We start from the raw sequence: 22,058 nt of genomic DNA, 5'->3' as shown, positions 1-22,058 counted from the left end.
TGTGCATATATGTGTATAGCTAAGAGTAGACACAGCAGGTTTCTCATACACACATTCAAGCATTAGTAAATAAATCCTGGGGACAATGTAAGCAATAATTAGATGCACTGAATAATATAATTCAAGATAAGGTAGCTTCTTATATTCACAACATTAAAAAGAGAAATCAATGAATGAGCTAGAGGACCAATGGACTGGTTTGTCTTGGAAACAAACCAAACTATTTCTTGATTTGGGAAAGCTATGGGCTATGTTTGTAGCCTGCTCATGCCATTACCACACATAATTCTGAGTGTTACCTTAACCACTGTTGAGGGCTTAGAAAAAAGTTAGTGCATATAGAATTACTTTTAACATGATTAAATAAGGGACATGATCCTTCTATTATTTTTTCAAATAATAGATGGTGAAAACCCTGAATTATTTACTATTCATTCATCTCAGATACATATAAAGAGATCAAAACATTCAAAATTACTTACCACAAGCCAGCCACTGTTCACCACATCTACATCAGTGACAGAACGATGCAATTTACCTTGCTTGCTGTGATCTGCATATACCTCTGAATCAGAAGTATAGCCACGATCTAGGCTGGTTTCATTTGGATGATAGATCTCACTGTCTGATTGAGCTCCTTAAATAATTAAACAAAATGGAATGAAGCAACAACTGTTAACTTAACAGGTTGGTAGCATGTTTCTCAACAAGAAAATCCATTGCCAATGACCAATTTACCTGTATCATTCTCTATTCTTGTAGGTTGCAGCGCTAGGGGTGGTTTCACCCCAGAACCAATGCATTCCAAGAGAGTAAAGAGTGTGTACCAGTCTTCTCCAGAGTGAATATTGGCAGCATTAGTCTTGAGAAGCTCATGAAGGCCATATGCAATCTGATGACTTGCCCTGTTTAACATGCTGGGTTTCATCATGAGCAAGATTCGCAATGAGAGCAACACCTACTCAGAGAGAAATCACGGTAACTACAAGAAATGTAAATTATACCAGTACCAGATTCATGTTTGTTAACTGCTAACAGCACATTCAAGTCTGTATTACAGGAAGAATAACTTTGTATTTTGTAACTGTATCTTCTTGCCTGGTGAAAAATCACAAAGTTTTTTCTCCTGAATTTATTCCTACTTTAAATCTTTTAAAACATGAAGAAAGTAAAAAGAGGGAAGTAGTAATAAATAATAGATCTTTAATAAATTAGATCTCTGGTTGTTTATTGGAGGCCATCTATCTCACTCACAGAGTGACTCTGATATTTACAATATTACATATAAAGAGTTTAAAAATGCAAAGTTTTAAATCTTTACAAAATTTATGTTTAAATGAAATACATTTGATGTGGGTGTCAGAAATGAAGGAAGCACCTCTGACATTTGTTGCACTGCTTTGATATTGCAAATGACATCTCCTTTTCTGACATTTATGTGGGCAATCTGTTGCTTGACCAACCTTGTGGCTTCATCTCAAAAAACTTCCATAACATCAAATAAATATGGAAAGAATCTGGTTACTTTTTCCATAGGAAACATTAATAATTGGCAACCCTGAGCCCCTAATAAAGAAGGAGTAGAACTTTTTCAAAACCCACAGTCTTTGTTATTCTAGAAAGTAATATGCTGATATGGAATGGGAGAACTAGTCATGGCCACATTGCTGTGGCCATTTCACTGTGGCCCCACCCCCACCCCCCGCCTCAGCCAACCCACCGCAGCCCTGTTAAGATATTTAAATTGAGCATCTGGAGCAGTGGGGTTCTGAAGGGAGCTGACTCACAGTTGGGGAGGGCGAAAAACAGGCCCAATGGCCCAACCAGAAGTTTTGGAATGACCTTCCGGTTGGCCCGTTGGGGCTGTTTTTTGCCCTCTCCAGCCTCCGGATGCTTCCCTGAAGCCTGGGGAGGGAAAAAAGCAGCCTTCCCCAGGCCTCCGGAAGGGTGAAAAATCAGCTGGCTGGCACGCGCATGCGCGCCAGAGTTGACGGCTAGCGTGCCAGCAAATATGGCTCCACGTGGTACCTATGGCACGTGTGCCATAGGTTCGCCATCATGGTCCTAGAGCCTCCTGATACTGAAAAGTCAGGATAGCCATAACTAAAAAGCCCTCAGTATGATGGACTTTGAAAGATGGAACTAAAAAACAAATGTATTTATTTCCTGTAGTTATTTCCTGTATTTCAGAATTTTGTAATGTGATTAGAAAGCATTATTCACATTTCACATTCACATATATTTTTAGTATAGTAGGAAGCATGGTCATTTATGTCAATTTTGTTGCTCTACTGTCATGCTCCTGCTTTAAGATAGGTGCATTAAGCTGTATAACACCAAATCCAAGAGAGTGAGCCATTCTGTTAGGTGTAACTATAAATACTTTCTGAACATGAAAAAGGAGTCTGATTGTCTTATCTCTCTACTTGATAAGATAAAAAAGAAGGAGTAAAATCTGAATGAAAATCTCAAACTGGGAGAGAGAGAGATGGAGAGATGAAGAGAGGGGGAGGAAGAGAGGGAGAGAATATATGTGAATATGTCCAACAGATGTCTGAAAGAACATGGAAAAATTCTAGAAACATTTCGTGTGGTGGTCAAAACCAAAAACCAAAAGGAAAGACAGGAATTCTACCCTTTAACATATGGACCAATGATGCTTTTAGCATTGGAACATTCCCAGTAACTAATACAAAGAGACACAATGAAATTAGTCCCTTCAGAAAACTGACATCACCCAGAACTGTATTTACCTGGGCACTTATTTCTTCTCTGCGCAGAAGTCGGATTGCCAGTCTCAATAGACCCACTACTGCTCTTTCCACTAGACAACAGTATTCCATAGCATTAATACATAAATGGTAAAGATGATCTCGCATTGCCTGCCAAACGAAAGTCACACGATCCCTATAAAGAAAGGGAAAGAAAAAGAGTATTGTGGGGAAAAGATAAACCAAAACACGGGCTTTATTCCAGGCAGTTGATAGTTGGAATTTGTGATCAATGTATGTGAATTATTTATTCACAGCCAATTTGGTTAAAGTGCTGGCCTTAACTAGGGGACTGTAAGTTCTGGTCTTCCATTAAAGCACAGAAGCTGGCTAGGTGATTTTGGAACAGCCACTCTTAGCCCAACTCATCTCACAGGGTTGCTACTGCAGGAGAAATAGGAGGAAACATTATGTACACTGCCCCCCAAATAAAGGCAAGGTAAATCAAATAAATAATGTAGCCAAAATTAGGGTCCACTAATCTAGGGGCGCCCAACCTGTGGGCCATGGCTGGCTACTGGACCATGGCCTATTGGCCGCCGGGCCACATAAGTAGCTGGTTGATGCAAATGCATGTTCACGCGCGTAGCCCCACTTGCAAGCATTATCATGAATGTTGTGGGTGCTTGCGGCCCCACTCATTCAGGCTCTTGCACAAGTGTTGCAGGTGCTCGTGACTCCACTCGTGCAAATGTCATTGCGGGTGGTCACAGCCCCACTCCACTTATATGGTAAGTATAAATTGAGATGTTTGAAGAAAGTACAAAATATTTTTTGAACTATGTGTAGGGGTATGTTTGATGTTAATTTTCTTAGTTATTATATGGTTACTTTTGGATAGATATAGCAGACTTTAAAGAAAGCTCAATTTATCATTAATTAAATTCAGTTCCTTATCAATAAAAGAGATAGTGTCTGCTGCTAGAAATTCTTCTTGAGAGATGTTATCAGTTGGTTGATAAAGAAGGGCTTTTTCTCTTGCTTGTTAATACAATGTCAGTATTGTTATTAGTTACACACTGTGATGATTAGAACTAATACGCTTGGCCTTTAGTTTGATAAATTCCACTCATGAGATATTTGATGTATTTTTATTAAATGACCAATACTCAGATGTATCAGTAGAGAAATTTTCATTTAAATCTTTGGCTTGTAGGAACAATTTTGGCCCTTCAATGAAATGCTTACTTTACAGGGTTTTCCCCTTTTATGTGGGGAACATGAGCATGTGTTTGCATATGTGTGCATGCGTATAAAGGACAGTAGATAATTAATATGTATAAATGTATATATCTGAGAGAGATACACACAGACATACACATAATTAGTCATATACTAATAGTGTAATGGATTTTTAAAATTCTATGACTTGGCTCTCAAGACAATCAATCAATTAATCAAAAGTAATCCTCCTAAACTATCTGCACTTATGATTGTTTTCTAAGTGGAAATTAGCCTATGTTGTCATTTTATGTGGTGACTCTTGTTGCTAATTTTATACAGGTAGTCCTCAACTTACGACAAGTTGCTTGGTGGCCATTTGAAGTTACGACAAACCTCCCCAGGGCTACTTATGAGCAGACTTAAAGTTCCAACAGTTGTCTACAGTCACACAATCACATTTTGAATGCTGAATGCACTTATTTATGGCTGTTTACAGCGTCCTGTAGTCCTATGACAGCTATTTATAAGTTTTTGCTGGAAACCAGCATTTATTTCAACTTTGTAGCAAAAAATACCCATTGCAAATAATGACTGCTGCAAAAAAGACACTTAACAACTGCTGCAAAAGATTGTAAAATCCAGTGTGGTCATGAGGTTTACCACTTAAAACTGACATGACTTACAAACATAATTCTGGACTCAATTACAATTGTAAATAAAGAGGTACCAGTAAATAGTGAAAATAGATCACTTTCCATTCAGCTTCACACTAAAAAATGGATCACATATGGGGATAAATTGAAGGAGATCAAGCAGAATTTGATATGAAAATCTCACTATCACAGTTTCCTCATTATGTGCCTTTGACTCTTGGTAACAAAATAGATTTTCTCCATGGCATTAAGAATGAAATAATCAAATTTCATTGCTGTTAGGGATATTTTTCAACCTGACAACTGGAGTTCTTCAAGTAAAATTGAAAGTTCTCAACATTTTTTGCCATATTAAAAGGTGAAATGGCATCTATATGGCTCACCTATTTTCCAGCACAATCCTCAAAAGCATCTCCAAACAAAAAGCACAGTCTTCTTCATCATAGGTTTCCTCATCAGGAGACACAGATATGAGAGCCTGAAGCAGCCAAAGAATAACATTGGTATAAAAGTGAGAACAGATACAATAAGCTGCTGCAATGATCATGGAAATAAAAAGTCAAACAGGTTTTGTAGGCATAATATTAAACATTTATTTTTTAAACATTTGTCAGCTCCTCTGATTGGAAGATGCTGACAGCTCACAATGATCAAACACATTTTAAAAATATTATTACCCAAATAGCATAAAAGCAGCATAAATCAGTGATTACATGTCCGGGTTCCTCCTGGATAAAGAGGAGCCAATGGAACTGTTACAAGGCTGCTGTGAGAAATATTCTCAACATCTGCTAGAGAAAGCTACTCAACTTCACTTCAGTTGGACTATAGCTCCAACTGACAAAGGACAAATCCTTTGAAAGTGACCAGAGCACGTTGGAGGTCTGTTATTTGGAAAGAGTTAGCGGGTTCTAAAGAGGTGAACAGGGACCTTGTGGGTGTAAGCTTGATCATTTGTGTTCTGGACCCATGCCCTTCCTAATTGGTTGAATGGTGGCATGTAGTTGGGTCCGAATGGTGGTTAATACTTTTTTGCAGGATGGGATGGTACAGCCTACTTTGAAGGAGGTGGGGATGTAACTTTTTCTCAAGAGGCCATTCTTGGTCGCAACTGTTTTAGACAGTTTGATCCAGTCTCCAATCTTCCCTTTTTTAGGAATAGCTATTGACAGGGAGGTTGGTTTTCAGTCATAGAGAGTCATGAAGAGAGTCGTGAAAACCCAAATAGTGCTGGGTTTTGGGCTTCTAAGTCTAGTGGCATGTCACATTTGACTCTGAATGGGGTTGCATTCCCCCAGATGGAACTGATGTGTAATTAGGGAGACTTCTTGGGCTCATGCTACAGCTTGATAAAAGACCATTGGGTTACCTGAACAGTCATTCTCGGGGCACTGCGAGGAGAGTCCAATAGTGGGTTAACACAGCCTATCTGCCCTTGGACTGAGTGATGTTTTTCTGTTGACCACGCCTCCCTTTGCCTCTGCATGCTCAGTTTGAAAACGAAGGAGACAGTCCTGTAATCAGTTACAGTCAATACAGTCCCATCGTGTAAGAGAAAAAACACCCCGGGCGGGTTTGGACTCCCCTCGCAGTGCTCCGAGAACGACCGTTCAGGTAAGCCAACGGTCTTTCTCCAGTGCACTGCTCGGAGAGTCCAATAGTGGGACATGTCCAAGCTATTGAGTCCCAGGGTGGGGAAGCACCGGAGCCTCTGGCATTTCAGCCACTCTTTGTAATACTCTTCTGCCAAAAGAGGCTTCGGCTGAGGCAAAGGTGTCAATTTTATAGTTTTTAATGAAGGCCGTGGGGGAGGCCAACGTGGCCGCTCTGCAAATGTCAAGAATAGATGCCTGGGTCGCCCAGGCTGCAGAAGCTGCTGCCCTCCTAGTAGAGTGTGCGGTGACCCGGCACGGAGCCGTCTTGCCTTGGTGTTCATATGCTAGCTTTATGCAAGCGCGTAGCCAATGACCCACTGTGTGTGAAGAGACCTTGTGGCCAAGGGACTCAGGGAGGAAGGAGACAAAGAACACCTCTGAACGGCGGAATTCTTTTGTTCTCTTAACATAAGTGCACACGGCTCGTCTCACGTCCAACTTATGCCACTCACGCTCCTTAGGGTGAGAAGGATGGGGACAGAAGTTGGGCAAAATAATCTCTTGAGTCCTATGGAACAGAGAGTTAATTTTTGGAGTAAAGGACGGATCAAGCCTCAGAATTACTTTGTCCGGGTGAATCACGCACAGGTCCTCCCTGACAGAAAGAGCTGCTAGCTCGGAAACCCTGCGTACTGACGTAATAGCCACCAGGAAGGCAGTTTTGATGGTTAGGTGGCGTAGACTGGTCCTGCGCAAAGGTTCAAATGGAGCTTTCATCAGCGCCCTAAGCACGAATGGAAGGTCCCATGACGGATACCGGTGAACAGCTGGAGAGCTGATGTTTGCAGCTCCCTTAAGAAAGCTCTTAATCTGAGGATGTTGACTCAGAGAGCGAGAGGAACCCCTGGCCAGGATAGTGGACATCACTGCAACCTGACGTCTAAGGGTGCTAACAGCAAGTCCTTTATCTAGACCCACCTGCAAGAAGTCTAGGGTCTGAGGAATCGAGGCTGATGAGGCCTTTATGTCTCTAGCCTTGCACCACTGTGAGAATGCAGCCCAGGTGGCATCGTAGATTCTAGTGGTAGAAGGCCTCCTGGACGCTTGTATCGTTCAAATGACCTGGTCAGAGAACTTCTGCTTCCTCAGGAGTTCCCCCTCAAGTGTCAAACGGCTAGCTGTAGCCACTGGAGCTCCGGATGGCTGATGGCCCCCTGGCTGAGGGAGATTTGGTCCTGAGGGATTCGCCACGGTCTCTGAACTGAGAGACTGACCAGGTCTGCGTACCAGGGCCTTCTGGGCCAGAAGTGAGCCACCAGGATGAGGTCTGCCTTTTCGGCCAGGAGCTTGTTCACCACCAGAGGAATGAGTGGAAGTGGAGGGAAGGCATACAGTAGTCCCTGAGGCCACACTGACCTCAGTGCGTTCGTTCCCTCCGCCAGGGGCGAGTGGTAGCGACTAAAAGAAGCGTGGGAGATATGTGTTGTTGTGTGTGGCAAACAGGTCTACTTACGGTTTGCCGAAGCTAATTCCCTGCTGCGATGGTTCGGGCTAGGTTCTGCTTGGTGGGGCCTAGAGAACTCCCTGGGATCCACTGTGGCTCTAGGTGAAGACCTTTCACTGGAGCTCTTGTGCCCTTTGCCTTTTTTAGCTGAGGGATCCAGCTTGCTGCGCTTGCTGGAGGGCCCTGCCTGCTCCCCTAAGGCCTCCCTGCATTCCTCTGCCATGCTCAGGGCACCCACAGGGCCTGGAAGCTAGCTGGAGCTGGGATGGGCACGCGCTGACCAAAGATGGCTCAAATGACGCTTGCAGACTCTTCAGGAGGGAAGGGCCGCCTGTTGGTTGGATTCCTTCCTCCCACCGCCCTCGGGTCCCCGAGACTTAGCTTCTTCTCCGGAGGGAGAGACTAGCTGGCTCCCCAGACTAATCCCCAGCCTCCCTGCGGTGTTCTGCGGTCGCTGAGGGCTGGCTGGCTCTCTGCTAGGACCTTCGCTCTTCTGCTTCTTCAACAAGCAATGCCTCGAAATCTCCGCTCTCCCCACGAGCCGCGCGTCCTCCTCTTCACGGCCTCGGAGCGATCCAAAATGGCGGTGGGTGCGCGCGCAGCCACTTCCCGCTCCTTTTCACACTGACAGCCAGAAAAGCGCGCAAAAGGATCAACCGTCGCCGCTGTTGCCGGGCAGAGTTGAGAGCCGAGTTGGCCAGCAGCGAAAAGGCTTGCAGGCTTCAGAACGTCGGCTGCGGGTTTTTGAAAACCCCTGGGCTCAGGTTGGGAGATCTCCCACCGCCCCTGCCACTCACCAGCAGCCGCTGGGCGAGGGTTCAAAGTCCCCTGGAGCGCTTGCGACCAGCAGCTGCAGGGGAAGCCCGGATGCCCTCTTAAAGCGACACAAACCTCAAGGAAATCAATCTGACAGTTCTTGTCCAACAAACAGACAATTCACTAAATTAAGAAGTCAAAATGTGGTCCAAAGTGGGGAACTTTCCAGCCTATCTGACTTTAGACTGGAGCACTCCCCAAAACAGTCCCAACGGGCGGACTGAGTTTTCAAACTGAGCATGCAGAGGCAAAGGGAGGCGTGGTCAACAGAAAAACGTCACTCAGTCCAAGGGCAGATAGGCTGTGTTAACCCACTACTGGACTCTCCGAGCAGTGCACTGGAGAACAGATGGCAGCAGCTGTGCCTAGATGGAACTTTTGCATGATCTACCAGTATATATTATACACACACTTTCAGATTTCCAATTAATATAACCTTACAATAAAGTAGAATTAGTTCTTCTAGCAATGTTTCCTGTCACACAAGATTGATATCAATCTTGCAAGTCTGCGAATTTATCTCCTCTTCCATTTTCCTTATTTTTATATTGTATTTTCAAATTATCATTGTAAAAAGAGAAATGAAGTTGTAATGAACCCTTTTTCTTTCTTCCTTTTAAAATAACTCTGTCTGTGCATCAGTGTATATGTGTTCCTTTTCCTAACTTTTACAATAATCTCTTGAACATAAACAGGACTGCAACAGCACACATGAATCATTATTTTTTAAATAACCATAATTTTCATAAAGTGAATTCAGCTGCCCCAACAAATTATATCTAAATTTCAAAAGATTATGACAGTATAATATATTATGAAATAGACATAAAAATGAATATTTTGTAGGGAATGATTTCCATGAACATTGGAGTTTGTTTCAGACTAGAATTAGTAAATACAAGTTTTATTGAAAAATATAAGCCTGCTGCACAATTAGATTTAAAAAAGTATAACTTTCACAAGAATTAGTTCTTGTGATATATGTCCATCTTAGTGTGCCACTAAGACTTCAAACTGCAGCATGTAGAAGGCTGCTATAAATAATTTCATGGATTTAAGAATTGTTGACCTACATGGCCAACGCATAGCTATATGAATAACTTATATTTCTTCCATATATATTCCAGAATGGGAAAAGTATATAGGTACATTAATGTTTGCAATTGGGATTAGCAAACTTGGTCATTAAGGAAAGTAGTCACTAAGTGAAAAATCACTAATTGTGACTGTGTTTACAATTTTCACTTCAGTTTTCCTTTTCTTTACAATGTTGGTAGGATATAACCCCAAATGGCTGGATGAGCCTAAATAGCAGACAAGATTTCCAGAACTTGACTCCCGAGGAATCTGGATGAAAGGGTAAATCTTATAGCACCTTTTCCTCATTCCCCCTTTATGCTTATCTCAGAGCTGAGATAATGAGCTAGCAATTATTTTATTATTTTGATACATAACCAATAAAGATCCATCTAAAATTAGCAATGAAATCTCATTACTCACAGTAAATTTTCTCAAAACTCTGCAACTGGTTTAAAATTTCTAGTCTGCCTGAAAGGCTAATTCAAACCTCACCTTCATTAATTCCTGCAGGGACTCAAGTTGCAGAAACTTGCTCTCAGTGATTAACTTCTCTGGATCACATACCTGTAAAGTGGGAAATTGGAAGACAAACACATTATTGATCTCACAAGGCAAAAATAAGTTAAATATAAATAGTATAAAAACTAAGTATCCACAAACATTTCTAGAATGTATTGCCTCTTTATTAATACCCCATACTAATTTTTAGGATGAAGGATTTCTTGGTTTGAACTCAGCATCTTTTTCTCAAGAAAGTAGAGTATGGTTCTTGAAAACTATAATAAATTTAGAGTAGAGGCGGAAGGGACCTTGTATATCATCTAGTCCAACCCTCCACCCAATCAGGAGACCCTGTGCCAGGGGTGTCACACTCACATTGTCATGTGAAATATCATGACATTTTCCCTCTTTGCTAAACTAGCCATGGGCGTGGCCAATGTGTGACACATCCAGCTCGCAGGCTGCGAGTTTGTCACCCTGCCCTACACCATTTCTGACAGATGGCAGTTCAGTCTCTTGTTGAAAGCTTCCAGAGATAAAGCTCCCACAACTTCGGAAGGCAAGCTGTTCCATTGGTTGATTGTTCTCGCTGTCAGAAAATTTCTCCTTATTTCCAGGTTGAATCTCTCCTTGATCAGTTTCCATCCATTCCATTCCTTGGCTGGTGTTCAGGTGCTTTGTAAAATAGGTTGACCCCTTCCTCTTTGTGGCAGCTCCTCAAATATTGGAACACTGCTATCATGCCCGCCCTAGTCGTCCACAGACGAGCCATGCCCAGTTTCTGTAACCGTTCTCTATGTTTTACCTCCACTCCCCTAATCATCTTGGTTGTTCTTCTCTGCATTTTTTCCAAAGTCTCAACATCTTTTTATAGTGTGGTAACCAGAACTGGATGCAGTATTCTAGGTGTAGTCTTACTAAGGATTTATACAGTGGTATTAGTATTTCACCTCAAATACTTTGGCCACCTAATGAGAAGGAAGGGCTTACTGGAGAAGAGCCTAATGCTGGGAAAGATTGAGGGCAAAAGAAGAATGGGACGACAGAGAATGACGTGGCTGGATGGAGTCACTGAAGCAGTCGGTGTGAGCTTAAATGGACTCGGAGGGATGGTAGAAGACAGGAAGGTCTGGAGGAATGTTGTCCATGGGGTTGCAATGGGTCAGATATGACTTCGTAACTAACAACAATGAAGTACCTCACCTGATCTTGAATCCCTCTGGTTAATGCAATTTAGGATTGGATTGGCTTTTTTCACTGCCACCGCACACTGTTGGCTCATATTTAATTGGTTGTCCACTAAGACTCCAAGATCCCTCTCACAGTTACTGCTATTAAGCCTGGTATCTCCCAATCTATATGTGTACCTTTCTTGCCTAAGTGTAAGACTTTACTTTTCTCTACATTGAATTTCATATTGTTAGTTAGGGCCCAGTGTTCAAGTCTGTCAAAAATAAAAACAAAATCAAACAAATATACCTGTCCAATATATTTGAAAATATATTGCACCACTTAAAGTATGGAGGCCCCTAAGGAACTTAATGTTGTCTCGTTTTTCCATCTTGAATTGAGTGCGATCATCCACTGATGATGAAAAACACTATAAATATCATTTTTCCTACTCAGAGTGAAAGCGGTTAAAGATCATGTTAAAAGGTAAAGGTTTCCTCTTTCCAGTCATGTCCAACTTTAGGGGATCTCCTTTTCCTAATTGAGGGAGGCAGCCTTGTCTGAAGATGCTTCTGTGGTTATGTGACCGACATGACTATATGCCAAGTGACACAGAACACTGTTAAAAACAGCCAACTATGCTGTTTTTCCTCTTTGCCATTAATCAGAACTTTAGTGGGATGACACAAGGTCCTCTTGGCTTCCAGGTGCTCGGTAACAAAGGATTTTTCAAAATGAGCATCAGAGCATTACTATTTCTTATATTATTATTAACATGCCCTGATGCTAAGGAGTTAGACATTCTACTCTCCCTTCCAACCTAAAAACCTGGTTGTGGATGTGGCCAGCATGTGACTCATCCGGCCTGCTGACTGGGAGTTGGAGAAGAGCCTGAGGGAGAGAAGATAGGGGAGGATTCTGTGGGGCAAGCCTGAGGGAGAGAAGGTAATAAGATAGGAGATGTTTCTGTGGGGCAAGGCTGAGGGAGAGAAGGGGATAGGATAGGAGAGATTTCTGTTGAGCCAGCCTGAGGGAGAAGGTGATAAAATAGGAGAGCTTTCTCTAGGGCAAGCCTGAGGGAGAGAAGGTGATAAAATAGGAGAGGTTTCTGTGGGGCAAGGCTGAGGGAGAGGTGATAGGATAGAGGAGGTTTCTGTGGGGCAAGGTTGAGGGAGAGAACGGGAGAGGAGAGGCTGATGGTAACTATTCATTAATTTTCAAGTGTCAATTTATCACATAGTTTCATAGCAGAGCACAGGCATTCAGCTAGCATACTCTATATTTTTATTGCTCTACACATCTTGATCTCCCATCCAAAGGTGATAATAGTGGTATTATTGCTTGCTGTACAGTCAACCAAGTGTTTAGACTGGATTTGGCATTTTTATCCATCGCATCCTTCCCATGGTCCTAGGAAAGGCAGTTGTTGTTTGATGATTTTAAAGGTATCACTGTATTATTTTATTATTACAGGCAGTCCTCTTTTAACTATTACATTTCGGACTGACAAATTCACTGCTGTGATCTGGTCATTAAGTGAGACATCCTGTGACTATGGCTTCTCCATTGACTATACTTGTTGGAAGCCAGCTGGGAAGCACACAAATTGCAATCACATGACTGATAGTCATAAATGTCCATCAGTTGTTAAGCACCCAAATCTCAATCGCATGATCGCGAGGAGGCTCCAACAGTCATAAATGTGACTACTAGCTATAAAAATTTTCAGCACCATCATAAATTTGAACAGTTGCTAAACAGGACAGTTGTTTTAATACATATACCTAGAAGGTGCATACATGACCATGCTACATGCATACATTTAAATTAATAATTTATATTTTATACATTTATTATATTATATATATTGTCAGGTTTCGAAAGGTTAATGAAAACAGCCAAACACAGAGACTGTTTGAAAATGCAGTTTATCTTCCTCCAGCATGAACTGACCAACAAAGCACTAAGGCAATGAATAAATTGTCAGAGTTGACATCCGATGCCCCCCCACCTTTTATAGTTACTTGGCAATTAGGCTAAACCCCATCCCCGCCCACATGCACACCCATCACCTCGTGACCTAGAGAGAAAACCATCTGGCAATCAGTCATGGATTGTTCTCAGTCAGTGGAATGTTCTCATTGGAAACCTCCCGGCAGTCAGTCATGAAGAGTTATGTAGAGTTTTCAGCTGGACTGCTTGTGGAGGAGGGAGATCTGCATATGGTAAGCATGAGTCCTGACAGCTGGCCCAGTCCCCCCTCTCCAATGGCAGCTCCAGGCCTCTGAGCTCACCAGAGCGGACATATATTATATATGCATACTGTATATCATAATGATATGTGATACACACAAACACACACACACACACACACACAATTTATTCTATTTATTTTAACTACAGCATCTACCACTAATTTAGACTAGTGACGTTTTCTTATGTGAATAAAAATCCCATACTTTTAAAGTCCTTGATATTGATAAATGTTTGATATTCAAATCTTAAGGAGTGAATGAAAGAAAGGGATCTGCATTTGTTTATGTCTGCATGAAATATTTCAAAATGACTTATAATGTAGTCTGTCAACAGTATTTCAAACTTTCTGGACTCTCCTGGGTCTGCATAAAAAGGGAATGAGTAAAATCATGGTGTTCTTTATTTATTTATTTATATTTCATTTTCTTAATCACCTTTCTCCCTCAGAGTGGAGCTCTGGGCAATGTTGGAGATACAACTAGAATAACAATTAAGTATCTACTTCCAATCTTTTAAAACAATCATATTATAACTACACATAATAATTTGACTTCGAGACATGGTTTAATAGTTTCAGATGTAAACATTCTTTTGAACATGGACATTGACAATTGAACTACATAATCATATTCATCACTGTCTTCTCATTGTCAAGAAATCTGTCCTACAACAATGGAAAGAGAAATTTATGGCCTCAATTACTCAGTGGATTAAAGATTTGATGTTCTATTCCTGTGATGGTGAACCTATGGCACACGTGCCAGAGGTAGCATGCAGTGCCCTCTCTGTGGGCACGTGAGCTATCACTCCAGTTCAGCTCCGGTGTGCATGCACACTGCCTTCCATCGGCCAGCTCGTCTTTGGGTCTCTGCCATGCATGCACCGGGGGGGGGGATTGTGGGACGCATGCAGGGGCCCATGCATGCATGGGGGGAAGGGCGGGGGAGAATGCGCAGGGCATGTGGAGGCCATGGATGTATTGCATTTGGGGGGTTTGGGCATGCATACATGCATTTGCGCATGCGTGCTTTGGCCACTCGGTCTGGAAAAGGTTAGCTCTCAGTGTTCTACTCTGTATGTCATTATCTTTTACCTGAACTCAAATTACCGTATTTTTGGAGTATAAGAAGCACCTTTTTCCTCCCTAAGAGAGCGTGGAAATGTTGGTGCGTCTTATACACTGAATACAGCTATTTTTGGCCTCCTGAACCCCCACCCCGGCATCCCATTTTTGTGAAAAACAGGCAAAAAACAGGCCGTTTTTGCCTCCCCTTCCCCCCCACCAAGCACTCTGCAGGCTTCAGCAGGTCTGGGGGAAGGTAAAAATGCCCCTTTTGGTGAAAAATGGAGGACAAAAACTTTTTTTTCTTACTTACCTCTTCGAAATTTTGGTGCATCTTATACATGTCTTATAGTCCAAAAAATACGTTACCTTTATACATTCCAGGGCCATTCTCTTTGCTTCCTGATTCTCTGTGGATGGTCCTCTCATACCAGATTGTTCTGTGCCACTGAGTGTCAGCCAGTTAACAAAAATGAGCACTGTAGACTCACCACTACAAAAGAAAAATGAAAAACATGCTTATAGAGGAAAGAGGGGAAATTTGCAAATAGAAATGAGTATCAGAGTCCCAAAACTAAAACAGCCAAAATGCTCCAATTTATTCTCAAGAGAGATGTATCAGCAACATTATTTAGAAGTCCAATGATTGCAAATGAATAAACAAATACTATCAAATTTATTGAGGTATGGGGGAATCTCAAATATAAGGGTGAAGATTCATTCTCCAAGCTTGTAGTTTGGTTTCTGAACATTTCATTACAAGGCTAAGTAACATCTTCAGTGGAGTTTAAAGGTAAAGGTTCCCCTCGCACATATGTGCAGGTTGTTCCCGACTCTAGAGGTCATGCTCATCTCCGTTTCAAAGCCAAAGAACCAGCACTATCCAAAGATGTCTCTATAGTCATGTGGCCGGCATGACTAAATGCTAAAGGCGCACGGAACGCTGTTACCTTCCCATCAAAAGTGGTTCCTATTTTTCTACTTGCATTTTTACATGCTTTCGAATTGCTAGGTTGGCACAAGCTGGGACAAGTAACGGAGCTCATTCTGTTACTCGGTGCTAGGGATTCGAACTGTCGACCTTTCTTCTTTTTTAGTTTTTAATTTTTTTTAACTTTTTACATATTAGTATATGGACAGTGTGGTACCTGAATTTCATAGAAAAAATAGTATTATTCATATTTGTTTCATTTAATAATCATATAATACTAGTAGTAATATACTATATTATATATTAAATTTTAATCTTTAATTGTTTAATTATTCAATATTTTAATATACTATAATAATTATTATACCTTTTGATATGAATATATTATCAATCATATTTATTACATTTAACAAACCTATATAACTAATATTAATACCAACATTTGTCTTAAATTAAGAATTTCATTACTGCTTATTCAACTTATTGTTTGATTGTCCAATATTTCAATATATTGTTTTTATATCAATCACCATATTCTATTATAATACAACTAAAATATTATTACTATATATTGTTACATTTAGCATACATATGCATATTCATAATTGATTATCATTTTTCATTTTTTGTTTAGTCACTAATTCTATGTATTGTTTCAACGCCAGTTCCCATGTTATTTAAATACACGTATTAACACCATCTTTCATAAAATATTATTCATCATATTTATTACATTTAATAAACTTATATGTTTAAATTAAGCTCTTTCATTATTTGCTTATTCAATTTATAATCCTTCATTTTTTAATTATTCAGTATTTCAGCATCAGTCTTCATCTTCTGCATATCATGTGTTTTAATACAAATAAAGTATTGTTAATCATATTTATTACATTTAACAAACCTACTGACATTCATAATAACATAATTTAGTAATACCATCCTTCAAATTCTAATTTCCCCTTATTATTGCTTCTCCTTATTACGTAAAATATGTATTTTATTAATCCCCTTCTCCAAATCCCCTCCAATTTTTTTGTTCTATGCTACAATTATATTAAACATATTCCCTAATCTAACCATCATCTCTTACCTGCCTTAAAGCTTTGATTATTCTTTTCTTAGCTTGTCTTCCATATTCTGCTTGTTTCTTTATTTTTATCTGTTTCCTCATCTTGCCTACTTATTTTAAATTTTCTTCCCTTTTCTATCCTTTTCCATTGTCTAGTTTCCAAAATATCTACTCTTGCCCCTATCTTTCTTCCATAAACCTCTTCCTGTTTCCCCAGATTCTTTTTTAATTTCCTTAGAGCACTCTCCCCTCAGCTTATGTCATCAATCCCTGTTGGTTTTGCTATTATCTGCCCCCCCCCTTCTGTTTGTTTTGTCTGTCTCTTTTTTCCGTCTCCGCTTCCAGTTGGCTCCTCCTCTTCTTGGGCATCTTGAACACTCATTGTCTCTTGTATTATATTTCCCAGCATTTCATCTATGCTCTCCATTTTTTCCATGATTTTCTGGTAATGTCTTGTCAGTGTCTCCTTTATATTTTGAAATGCCGATGCCACCTCTTTCCAAGTTCCACTCCCTTCTTCTTGATAAAGTATCTCATTAAGTTTTATTGAATCCCCTTTTTTGTCCAATAATCCAATTGATTGGATTATTGATCCATAATTGATCTTACAAACACTTCTCAAAATATTCAATGTTTCTTTATATTCCAAGCTTAATCTGCCTGTTCCTCTGGAGTGCCCCTTAAATCTTCTAGCACCTCCTTAAATCCCTCTAACAAACAAAATTTTGAAAATGTGTTGTTCTTCTTTCTGTCACCAAGTGGCAATCTTTAATTAAATTTCAATATTAAGCTGTTTTTTTTTTAATTTTCCACAATGTAAGATAATGTTAATTTTTGAGTAAATAATTCCAATGTCTCAAAGTGCCATTCCAATAAAATGCCTGTCCAGTTTAAAAACCCAATTTTCTATATTTTTAGCAATTTTTTCTATCTTCTTTTTTTTGCCTCCTTCAAATTTAGTACTTTTTCAAAGTGCTGGCTGCTGCTGTATTAAATAATTGTGAACCCTTTTCCAAATTCTTTTTGGGATTTGAGAATTCAAATAAATAAAGTTCTTCTCACCCAGTTCTACACTGTCCACCAACTTCACACCAGCACTGTGCTTAGATGGTCATTCTCTCTCCCACCTTTGTGTCATCCATCTTAGACTGTCTCTTCTCCTGTTGTGATATAGAGAAACAGCTCTGGTGTTCTTCAGGAGATTGTGATCTCTCCTTCAACCTCACTGGGCATTACTCCTTAGCTTCACCGGTCCAACAGAGCAGCTTTTCGGCTCCCTTGGAGCCACAAACAGGAGAAAACCAGCACAGAAACAGACCTGACTGTTCTCTGTGGCTGGAGACAATGGGAGGCTTCACACTCTCGAACTGTTGACCTTCCTGATTGACAAGCTCAGCATCTTAGCCACAGAGCGTCAGTGGAGTTTAGGAGATGTCAATGTTAGAGTTCTTCTGTTTATAAGGGCTTCAGGTGTGGGTGCGTCAAGTGAGGGTGTTGTGATGGGTCAGGTGTGAGTCATCAGTGAGTCTTATGATGGGGAGCTTACATCAAGTGAGGATGATTGGGAGATGAAGTGCTGATTGGAGGGACTTGCGTGGGTTGATTGAGTTAGTGCTGTTTTTTTGTTGGCTATGCGGTTGATTTGGATTCTGAGGGGTGCATAGGCTGGTTGTAGGTCAATGCTTCTGTTGATGGAATTGCTTCTGGAGTGTCAGGCTTCAATGAACTGACGAGCGTGGTGGGTGGTAGCGTGGCCAATGATTTTTGTGTTGCTCCAATCGAACTAGTGCTGTTTGGTGTTGGTGTGGGTAGAGAATAAGGATTTGGGATTGTAGTTTATTGGGAGTTTATTGGGATTTATATGCCGCCCTTTTCCCTGAGGGGACTCAGGGCGAGTTTGGGATTGTGGAGTTTGACTGCCAGCTGATGTTTCTGGATCCTAGTTTTTAATTGATGTGATGTTTTTCACACGTAGAATTGGTTGCAATGGTTACAGTTGATGTTGTAGATTGCATTGTTTCTTTCATCCTTCTGTACCTTGTCTTTTATTCTGGATAATTCCTGGTAGAGTGTATTCCTAGGGGTTGGAGAATTCTGGCTGTCATTTCTGACACCCCTTTTGTGTATAGTAAGGTTAGTTTTTGTGTGTAGTTGGCTGTGTGGTGTAGTATGGTTTGGGTGCTATGTGTCGAAATACAATTTTTTTGGGATAGCCATTAATGAGAAATCGTCAAGCAGCCATTTATCTTCCTTGATGCCCCAAAACTGTGAAATGAACAAAGAGCTATGACTGCTAGCTGGAATCTAATAAAGAGAAATTTGTACTATGAGATATCAATTCCATCTATATTCTCTAATATCTAATAGTTCTCTATATAAATATAGACGTTTAGGCTTTTCTGTCAATCTATTTTATTATCTGGGTTACCCACCGATTAGAAGGTGTTTCCTCTCTCTGAAGAGAGATCTTGCCATTGGGATCTACAAAATCTTCAACCTATAGATCAAATCAAGATGTTAGTACTTTAAAATGTATTTTATTGAACTATTTCAATACTTCTTTTCACTGTATTACTGGTGCATATACATCCACATGCGTATACTGCATATAGACAAACATCATAAATATTTTAAACATAGAAACAAGCCGTAAAATGATTTTGGAAAAGGCACTAAAATAATAGGCAGTGTAAGATAAAAGTTTAGCAATAATTAAGCCAGTCTTAGGGTTCTGTTGATCCTCCTCAAGAGCACAATTTCCCTTATTTCTTACTAACCGATTTGAAGCAGAATGGGACAACTTACTGCTGATTTGAAACAGAATGGGACAACTTGGCGCAGGTGGGTTGGCGCAGGCGGGTTGATGCAGATGGGTCAGCATGAACAGATCAGTGCAGATGGCTCAACATTGCTGGGCCAGTACCAATGGATTTGCACTGATGGGTTGACACTGATGGGTTGCCCCTGTTGTCTGGGTGCTCAACGAGTGCTCTCCACCCCTGGACATGGGGACAACTCACTGCCCCTGGCATGATGAAGCGGGGAGGGGATAACATCTGCACCAATTTATTACATATAAAAATATCTCACAACTTGCAAGATGTTATGATTTGAACATGAGGGATAAAAACAATATAAATAAGTGACTATGTAAATTATTGCTTTGCTGATCTCAATCTTCAATCTTGGAATGTAACAGAAAACAGCTGCTCACTTCTATTATTTGGATTTAATGTTTGAATTTTAAATCTACTTGAAAGAGAACAAAGAGTTGCTCACTCCAAGTTTCTGACCAACGCAGCATCCCCAAGCCAAGAAAAACTGGACATGTGTGTTGTGTACATTTGTGTGTGTATGTGATGGTCTTAAAGACCCTCCTGGAGACCATGAAGCAAAAAACTATTTTCACTGAGGCAGCAGCACAGGAATGGCCTACAACCGAACTGCAGGAAGAAGTTGTAATTTGTCGTGCTTTGAGAGGTGCCAAATCAGAATGGATTTGGCATCTACTTCAAAAACACTATGAAAAGTGATACCCTTTGGGAGCTTTGCAGGAAGGGGAATTATACTTCTGCACAGCTCTACCTTGTATCTACTGTATGTAATTTGCTGGCCTTCACTTCAGGGGTGTATGTTTATGCCTGTAATTTATTTACACTTCCTATTTGAGTCTATTATTTATTTACTAATCATCAAGCAATCACCACAGAGCCACTGCATGCCTCAAAAATCTTACTATATGGTTGAAAAGCACTGGCTTGATAATTAAATATCTCATTGGATTACTTAAATTTTACACATTTTTCTTATGGTTTTGCTGAAAATCTTTGAGTCCTGATGTAGTGTGTATGTGTCTGTATGTGTGTGTGTGTGTGTGTGTGAGAGAGAGAGAGAGAGAGAGACAGAGAGAGAGAGAGAGAGAGACAGAGACAGACATAGAGATCGCTCCTGGAGACATGAAGTGAAAAGCAATTTGGCAGAGCCAGAGGCAGCATCCCATGGCCCATTTTGACTAGCAGAGTGCTGCAGGAGGCAGCACCTTCTTCCCCTCCTCTTTAGCAGCATCTGCCAACTAGAACTAGGTACCCTTCAAGATCTGGATGACTGTTGTTCAGAAGAGCCAAAAACAACTGGCTCTTCACCCAGATCTTTGATGAGAGAGAGTGAGCCCCCTTGTATCACTGAGTTAGTCATCTTTTATCTTAATATTTACCTATGATTGATTTAATTGTATATTTTTTGATTGTTGTGAGCTACCCGGGATCATTGAGAATTAGATGGTATATCAATTATGTAAATTATTACTAATATTAAGTTCTCCTCTAGGGCTGTGTTAGAGGTAGTAACCAAGATTGAGAGACTGTTTGACAGACAGTTTTTAGAGACATCTGTAGAAATTGTCAGTTCATTTATGCTCTGCTCCTATACCAAAATGTCAAGCCACATAGCAGCTGGGGACTCTACATGTCAAGATCCCTAAAAGTGATACTGCCATTCAATTGGGAGGAGGGGGCCTTGGAGTCAATTTATTTATTTATTTAGTTATTTATTTAGTTATTTATTTATTTATTTTTATTTAATTAGCTTGTATGCCACCCACTCTCGGAAGACTCAGGGCGGCTTACAAATAAAAAGGGAGGGAGGATATAAAAAAAACAACAATTTAAAATTACAACAACATTCATAACTTAGGATGGGGCTGGATAATTCAACAGCCCCAGGCCTGCCGGAATAGCCAGATCTTGGTCGCTTTACGGAAGGCCGGAAGAGTAGTAAGGGTCTGGATCTCGACGGGGAGATCGTTCCAGAGGGCCGGAGCAGCTACAGAGAAGGCCCTCCCCCGGGGGGTCGCCAGCCGACATTGACTGGCAGATGGAATCCGGAGGAGGCCTAGTCTGTGCGATCTAATAGGTCTCTGGGAGGTAATTGGCAGGAGGCAGTCTCTCAGGTAGCCAGGTCCAATGCCATGTAGGGCTTTAAAAGTAACGACTAGCACTTTGAAGCGTGTCCGGAGACCAATGGGAAGCCAGTGCAGCTCACGGAGGATAGGTGTAACGTGGGTGTACCTAGGTGCACCCACAATCGCTCGCGCAGCTGCATTCTGGACTAACTGGAGTCTTCGAACACTCTTCAAGGGCAACCCCATGTAGAGCGCGTTACAGTAATCCAGTCTTGAGGTGACGAAAGCGTGAGTGACTATCCGAAGGGCCTCCCGGTCCAGATAGGGTGGCAATTGGTGCACCAGGCGAACCTGGGCAAAGGCCCCCCCTGGTCACAGCCAACAAGTGATGTTCTAATGTCAGCTGCGGATCCAGGAGGACTCCCAAATTGCGAGCCCTCTCTGAGGGGCGTATAATTTCACCCCCCAGGCTAAGAGATGGAATAGCTGGACCATCCTTGGGAGGGAGCATCAATAGCTACTCAGTCTTGTCGGGATTGAGTGCAAGCTTGTTCGTTCCCATCCAGACCCTGACAGCCTCCA

At 41.1% G+C, this 22,058-nt stretch overlaps 1 protein-coding gene across 4 annotated transcripts in view; it reads right to left on the bottom strand.

Moving 5' to 3' along the window:
• Window positions 1–22,058, bottom strand: part of GBF1 (golgi brefeldin A resistant guanine nucleotide exchange factor 1) — a 173,611-nt gene that overhangs the window by 35,989 nt on the left and 115,564 nt on the right. For all 4 annotated transcript variants that reach the window (XM_032231642.1, XM_032231643.1, XM_032231645.1 and 1 more), the window contains exons 25-31: window positions 19,009–19,073; window positions 14,943–15,066; window positions 10,076–10,147; window positions 4,972–5,066; window positions 2,754–2,907; window positions 739–958; window positions 483–637 (exon numbers count right to left, since the gene is read on the bottom strand). In XM_032231642.1, coding sequence (XP_032087533.1) covers window positions 483–637; window positions 739–958; window positions 2,754–2,907; window positions 4,972–5,066; window positions 10,076–10,147; window positions 14,943–15,066; window positions 19,009–19,073 — 885 coding nt within the window. The remainder of the gene's footprint in view (window positions 1–482; window positions 638–738; window positions 959–2,753; window positions 2,908–4,971; window positions 5,067–10,075; window positions 10,148–14,942; window positions 15,067–19,008; window positions 19,074–22,058) is intronic.

This window comes from Thamnophis elegans, chromosome 15 (assembly GCF_009769535.1).
Source record: "Thamnophis elegans isolate rThaEle1 chromosome 15, rThaEle1.pri, whole genome shotgun sequence".
Lineage (NCBI taxonomy): Eukaryota > Metazoa > Chordata > Lepidosauria > Squamata > Colubridae > Thamnophis > Thamnophis elegans.
Note: the sequence above shows the minus strand (reverse complement) of the source record. Positions and strands in the feature narration are given on the sequence as shown.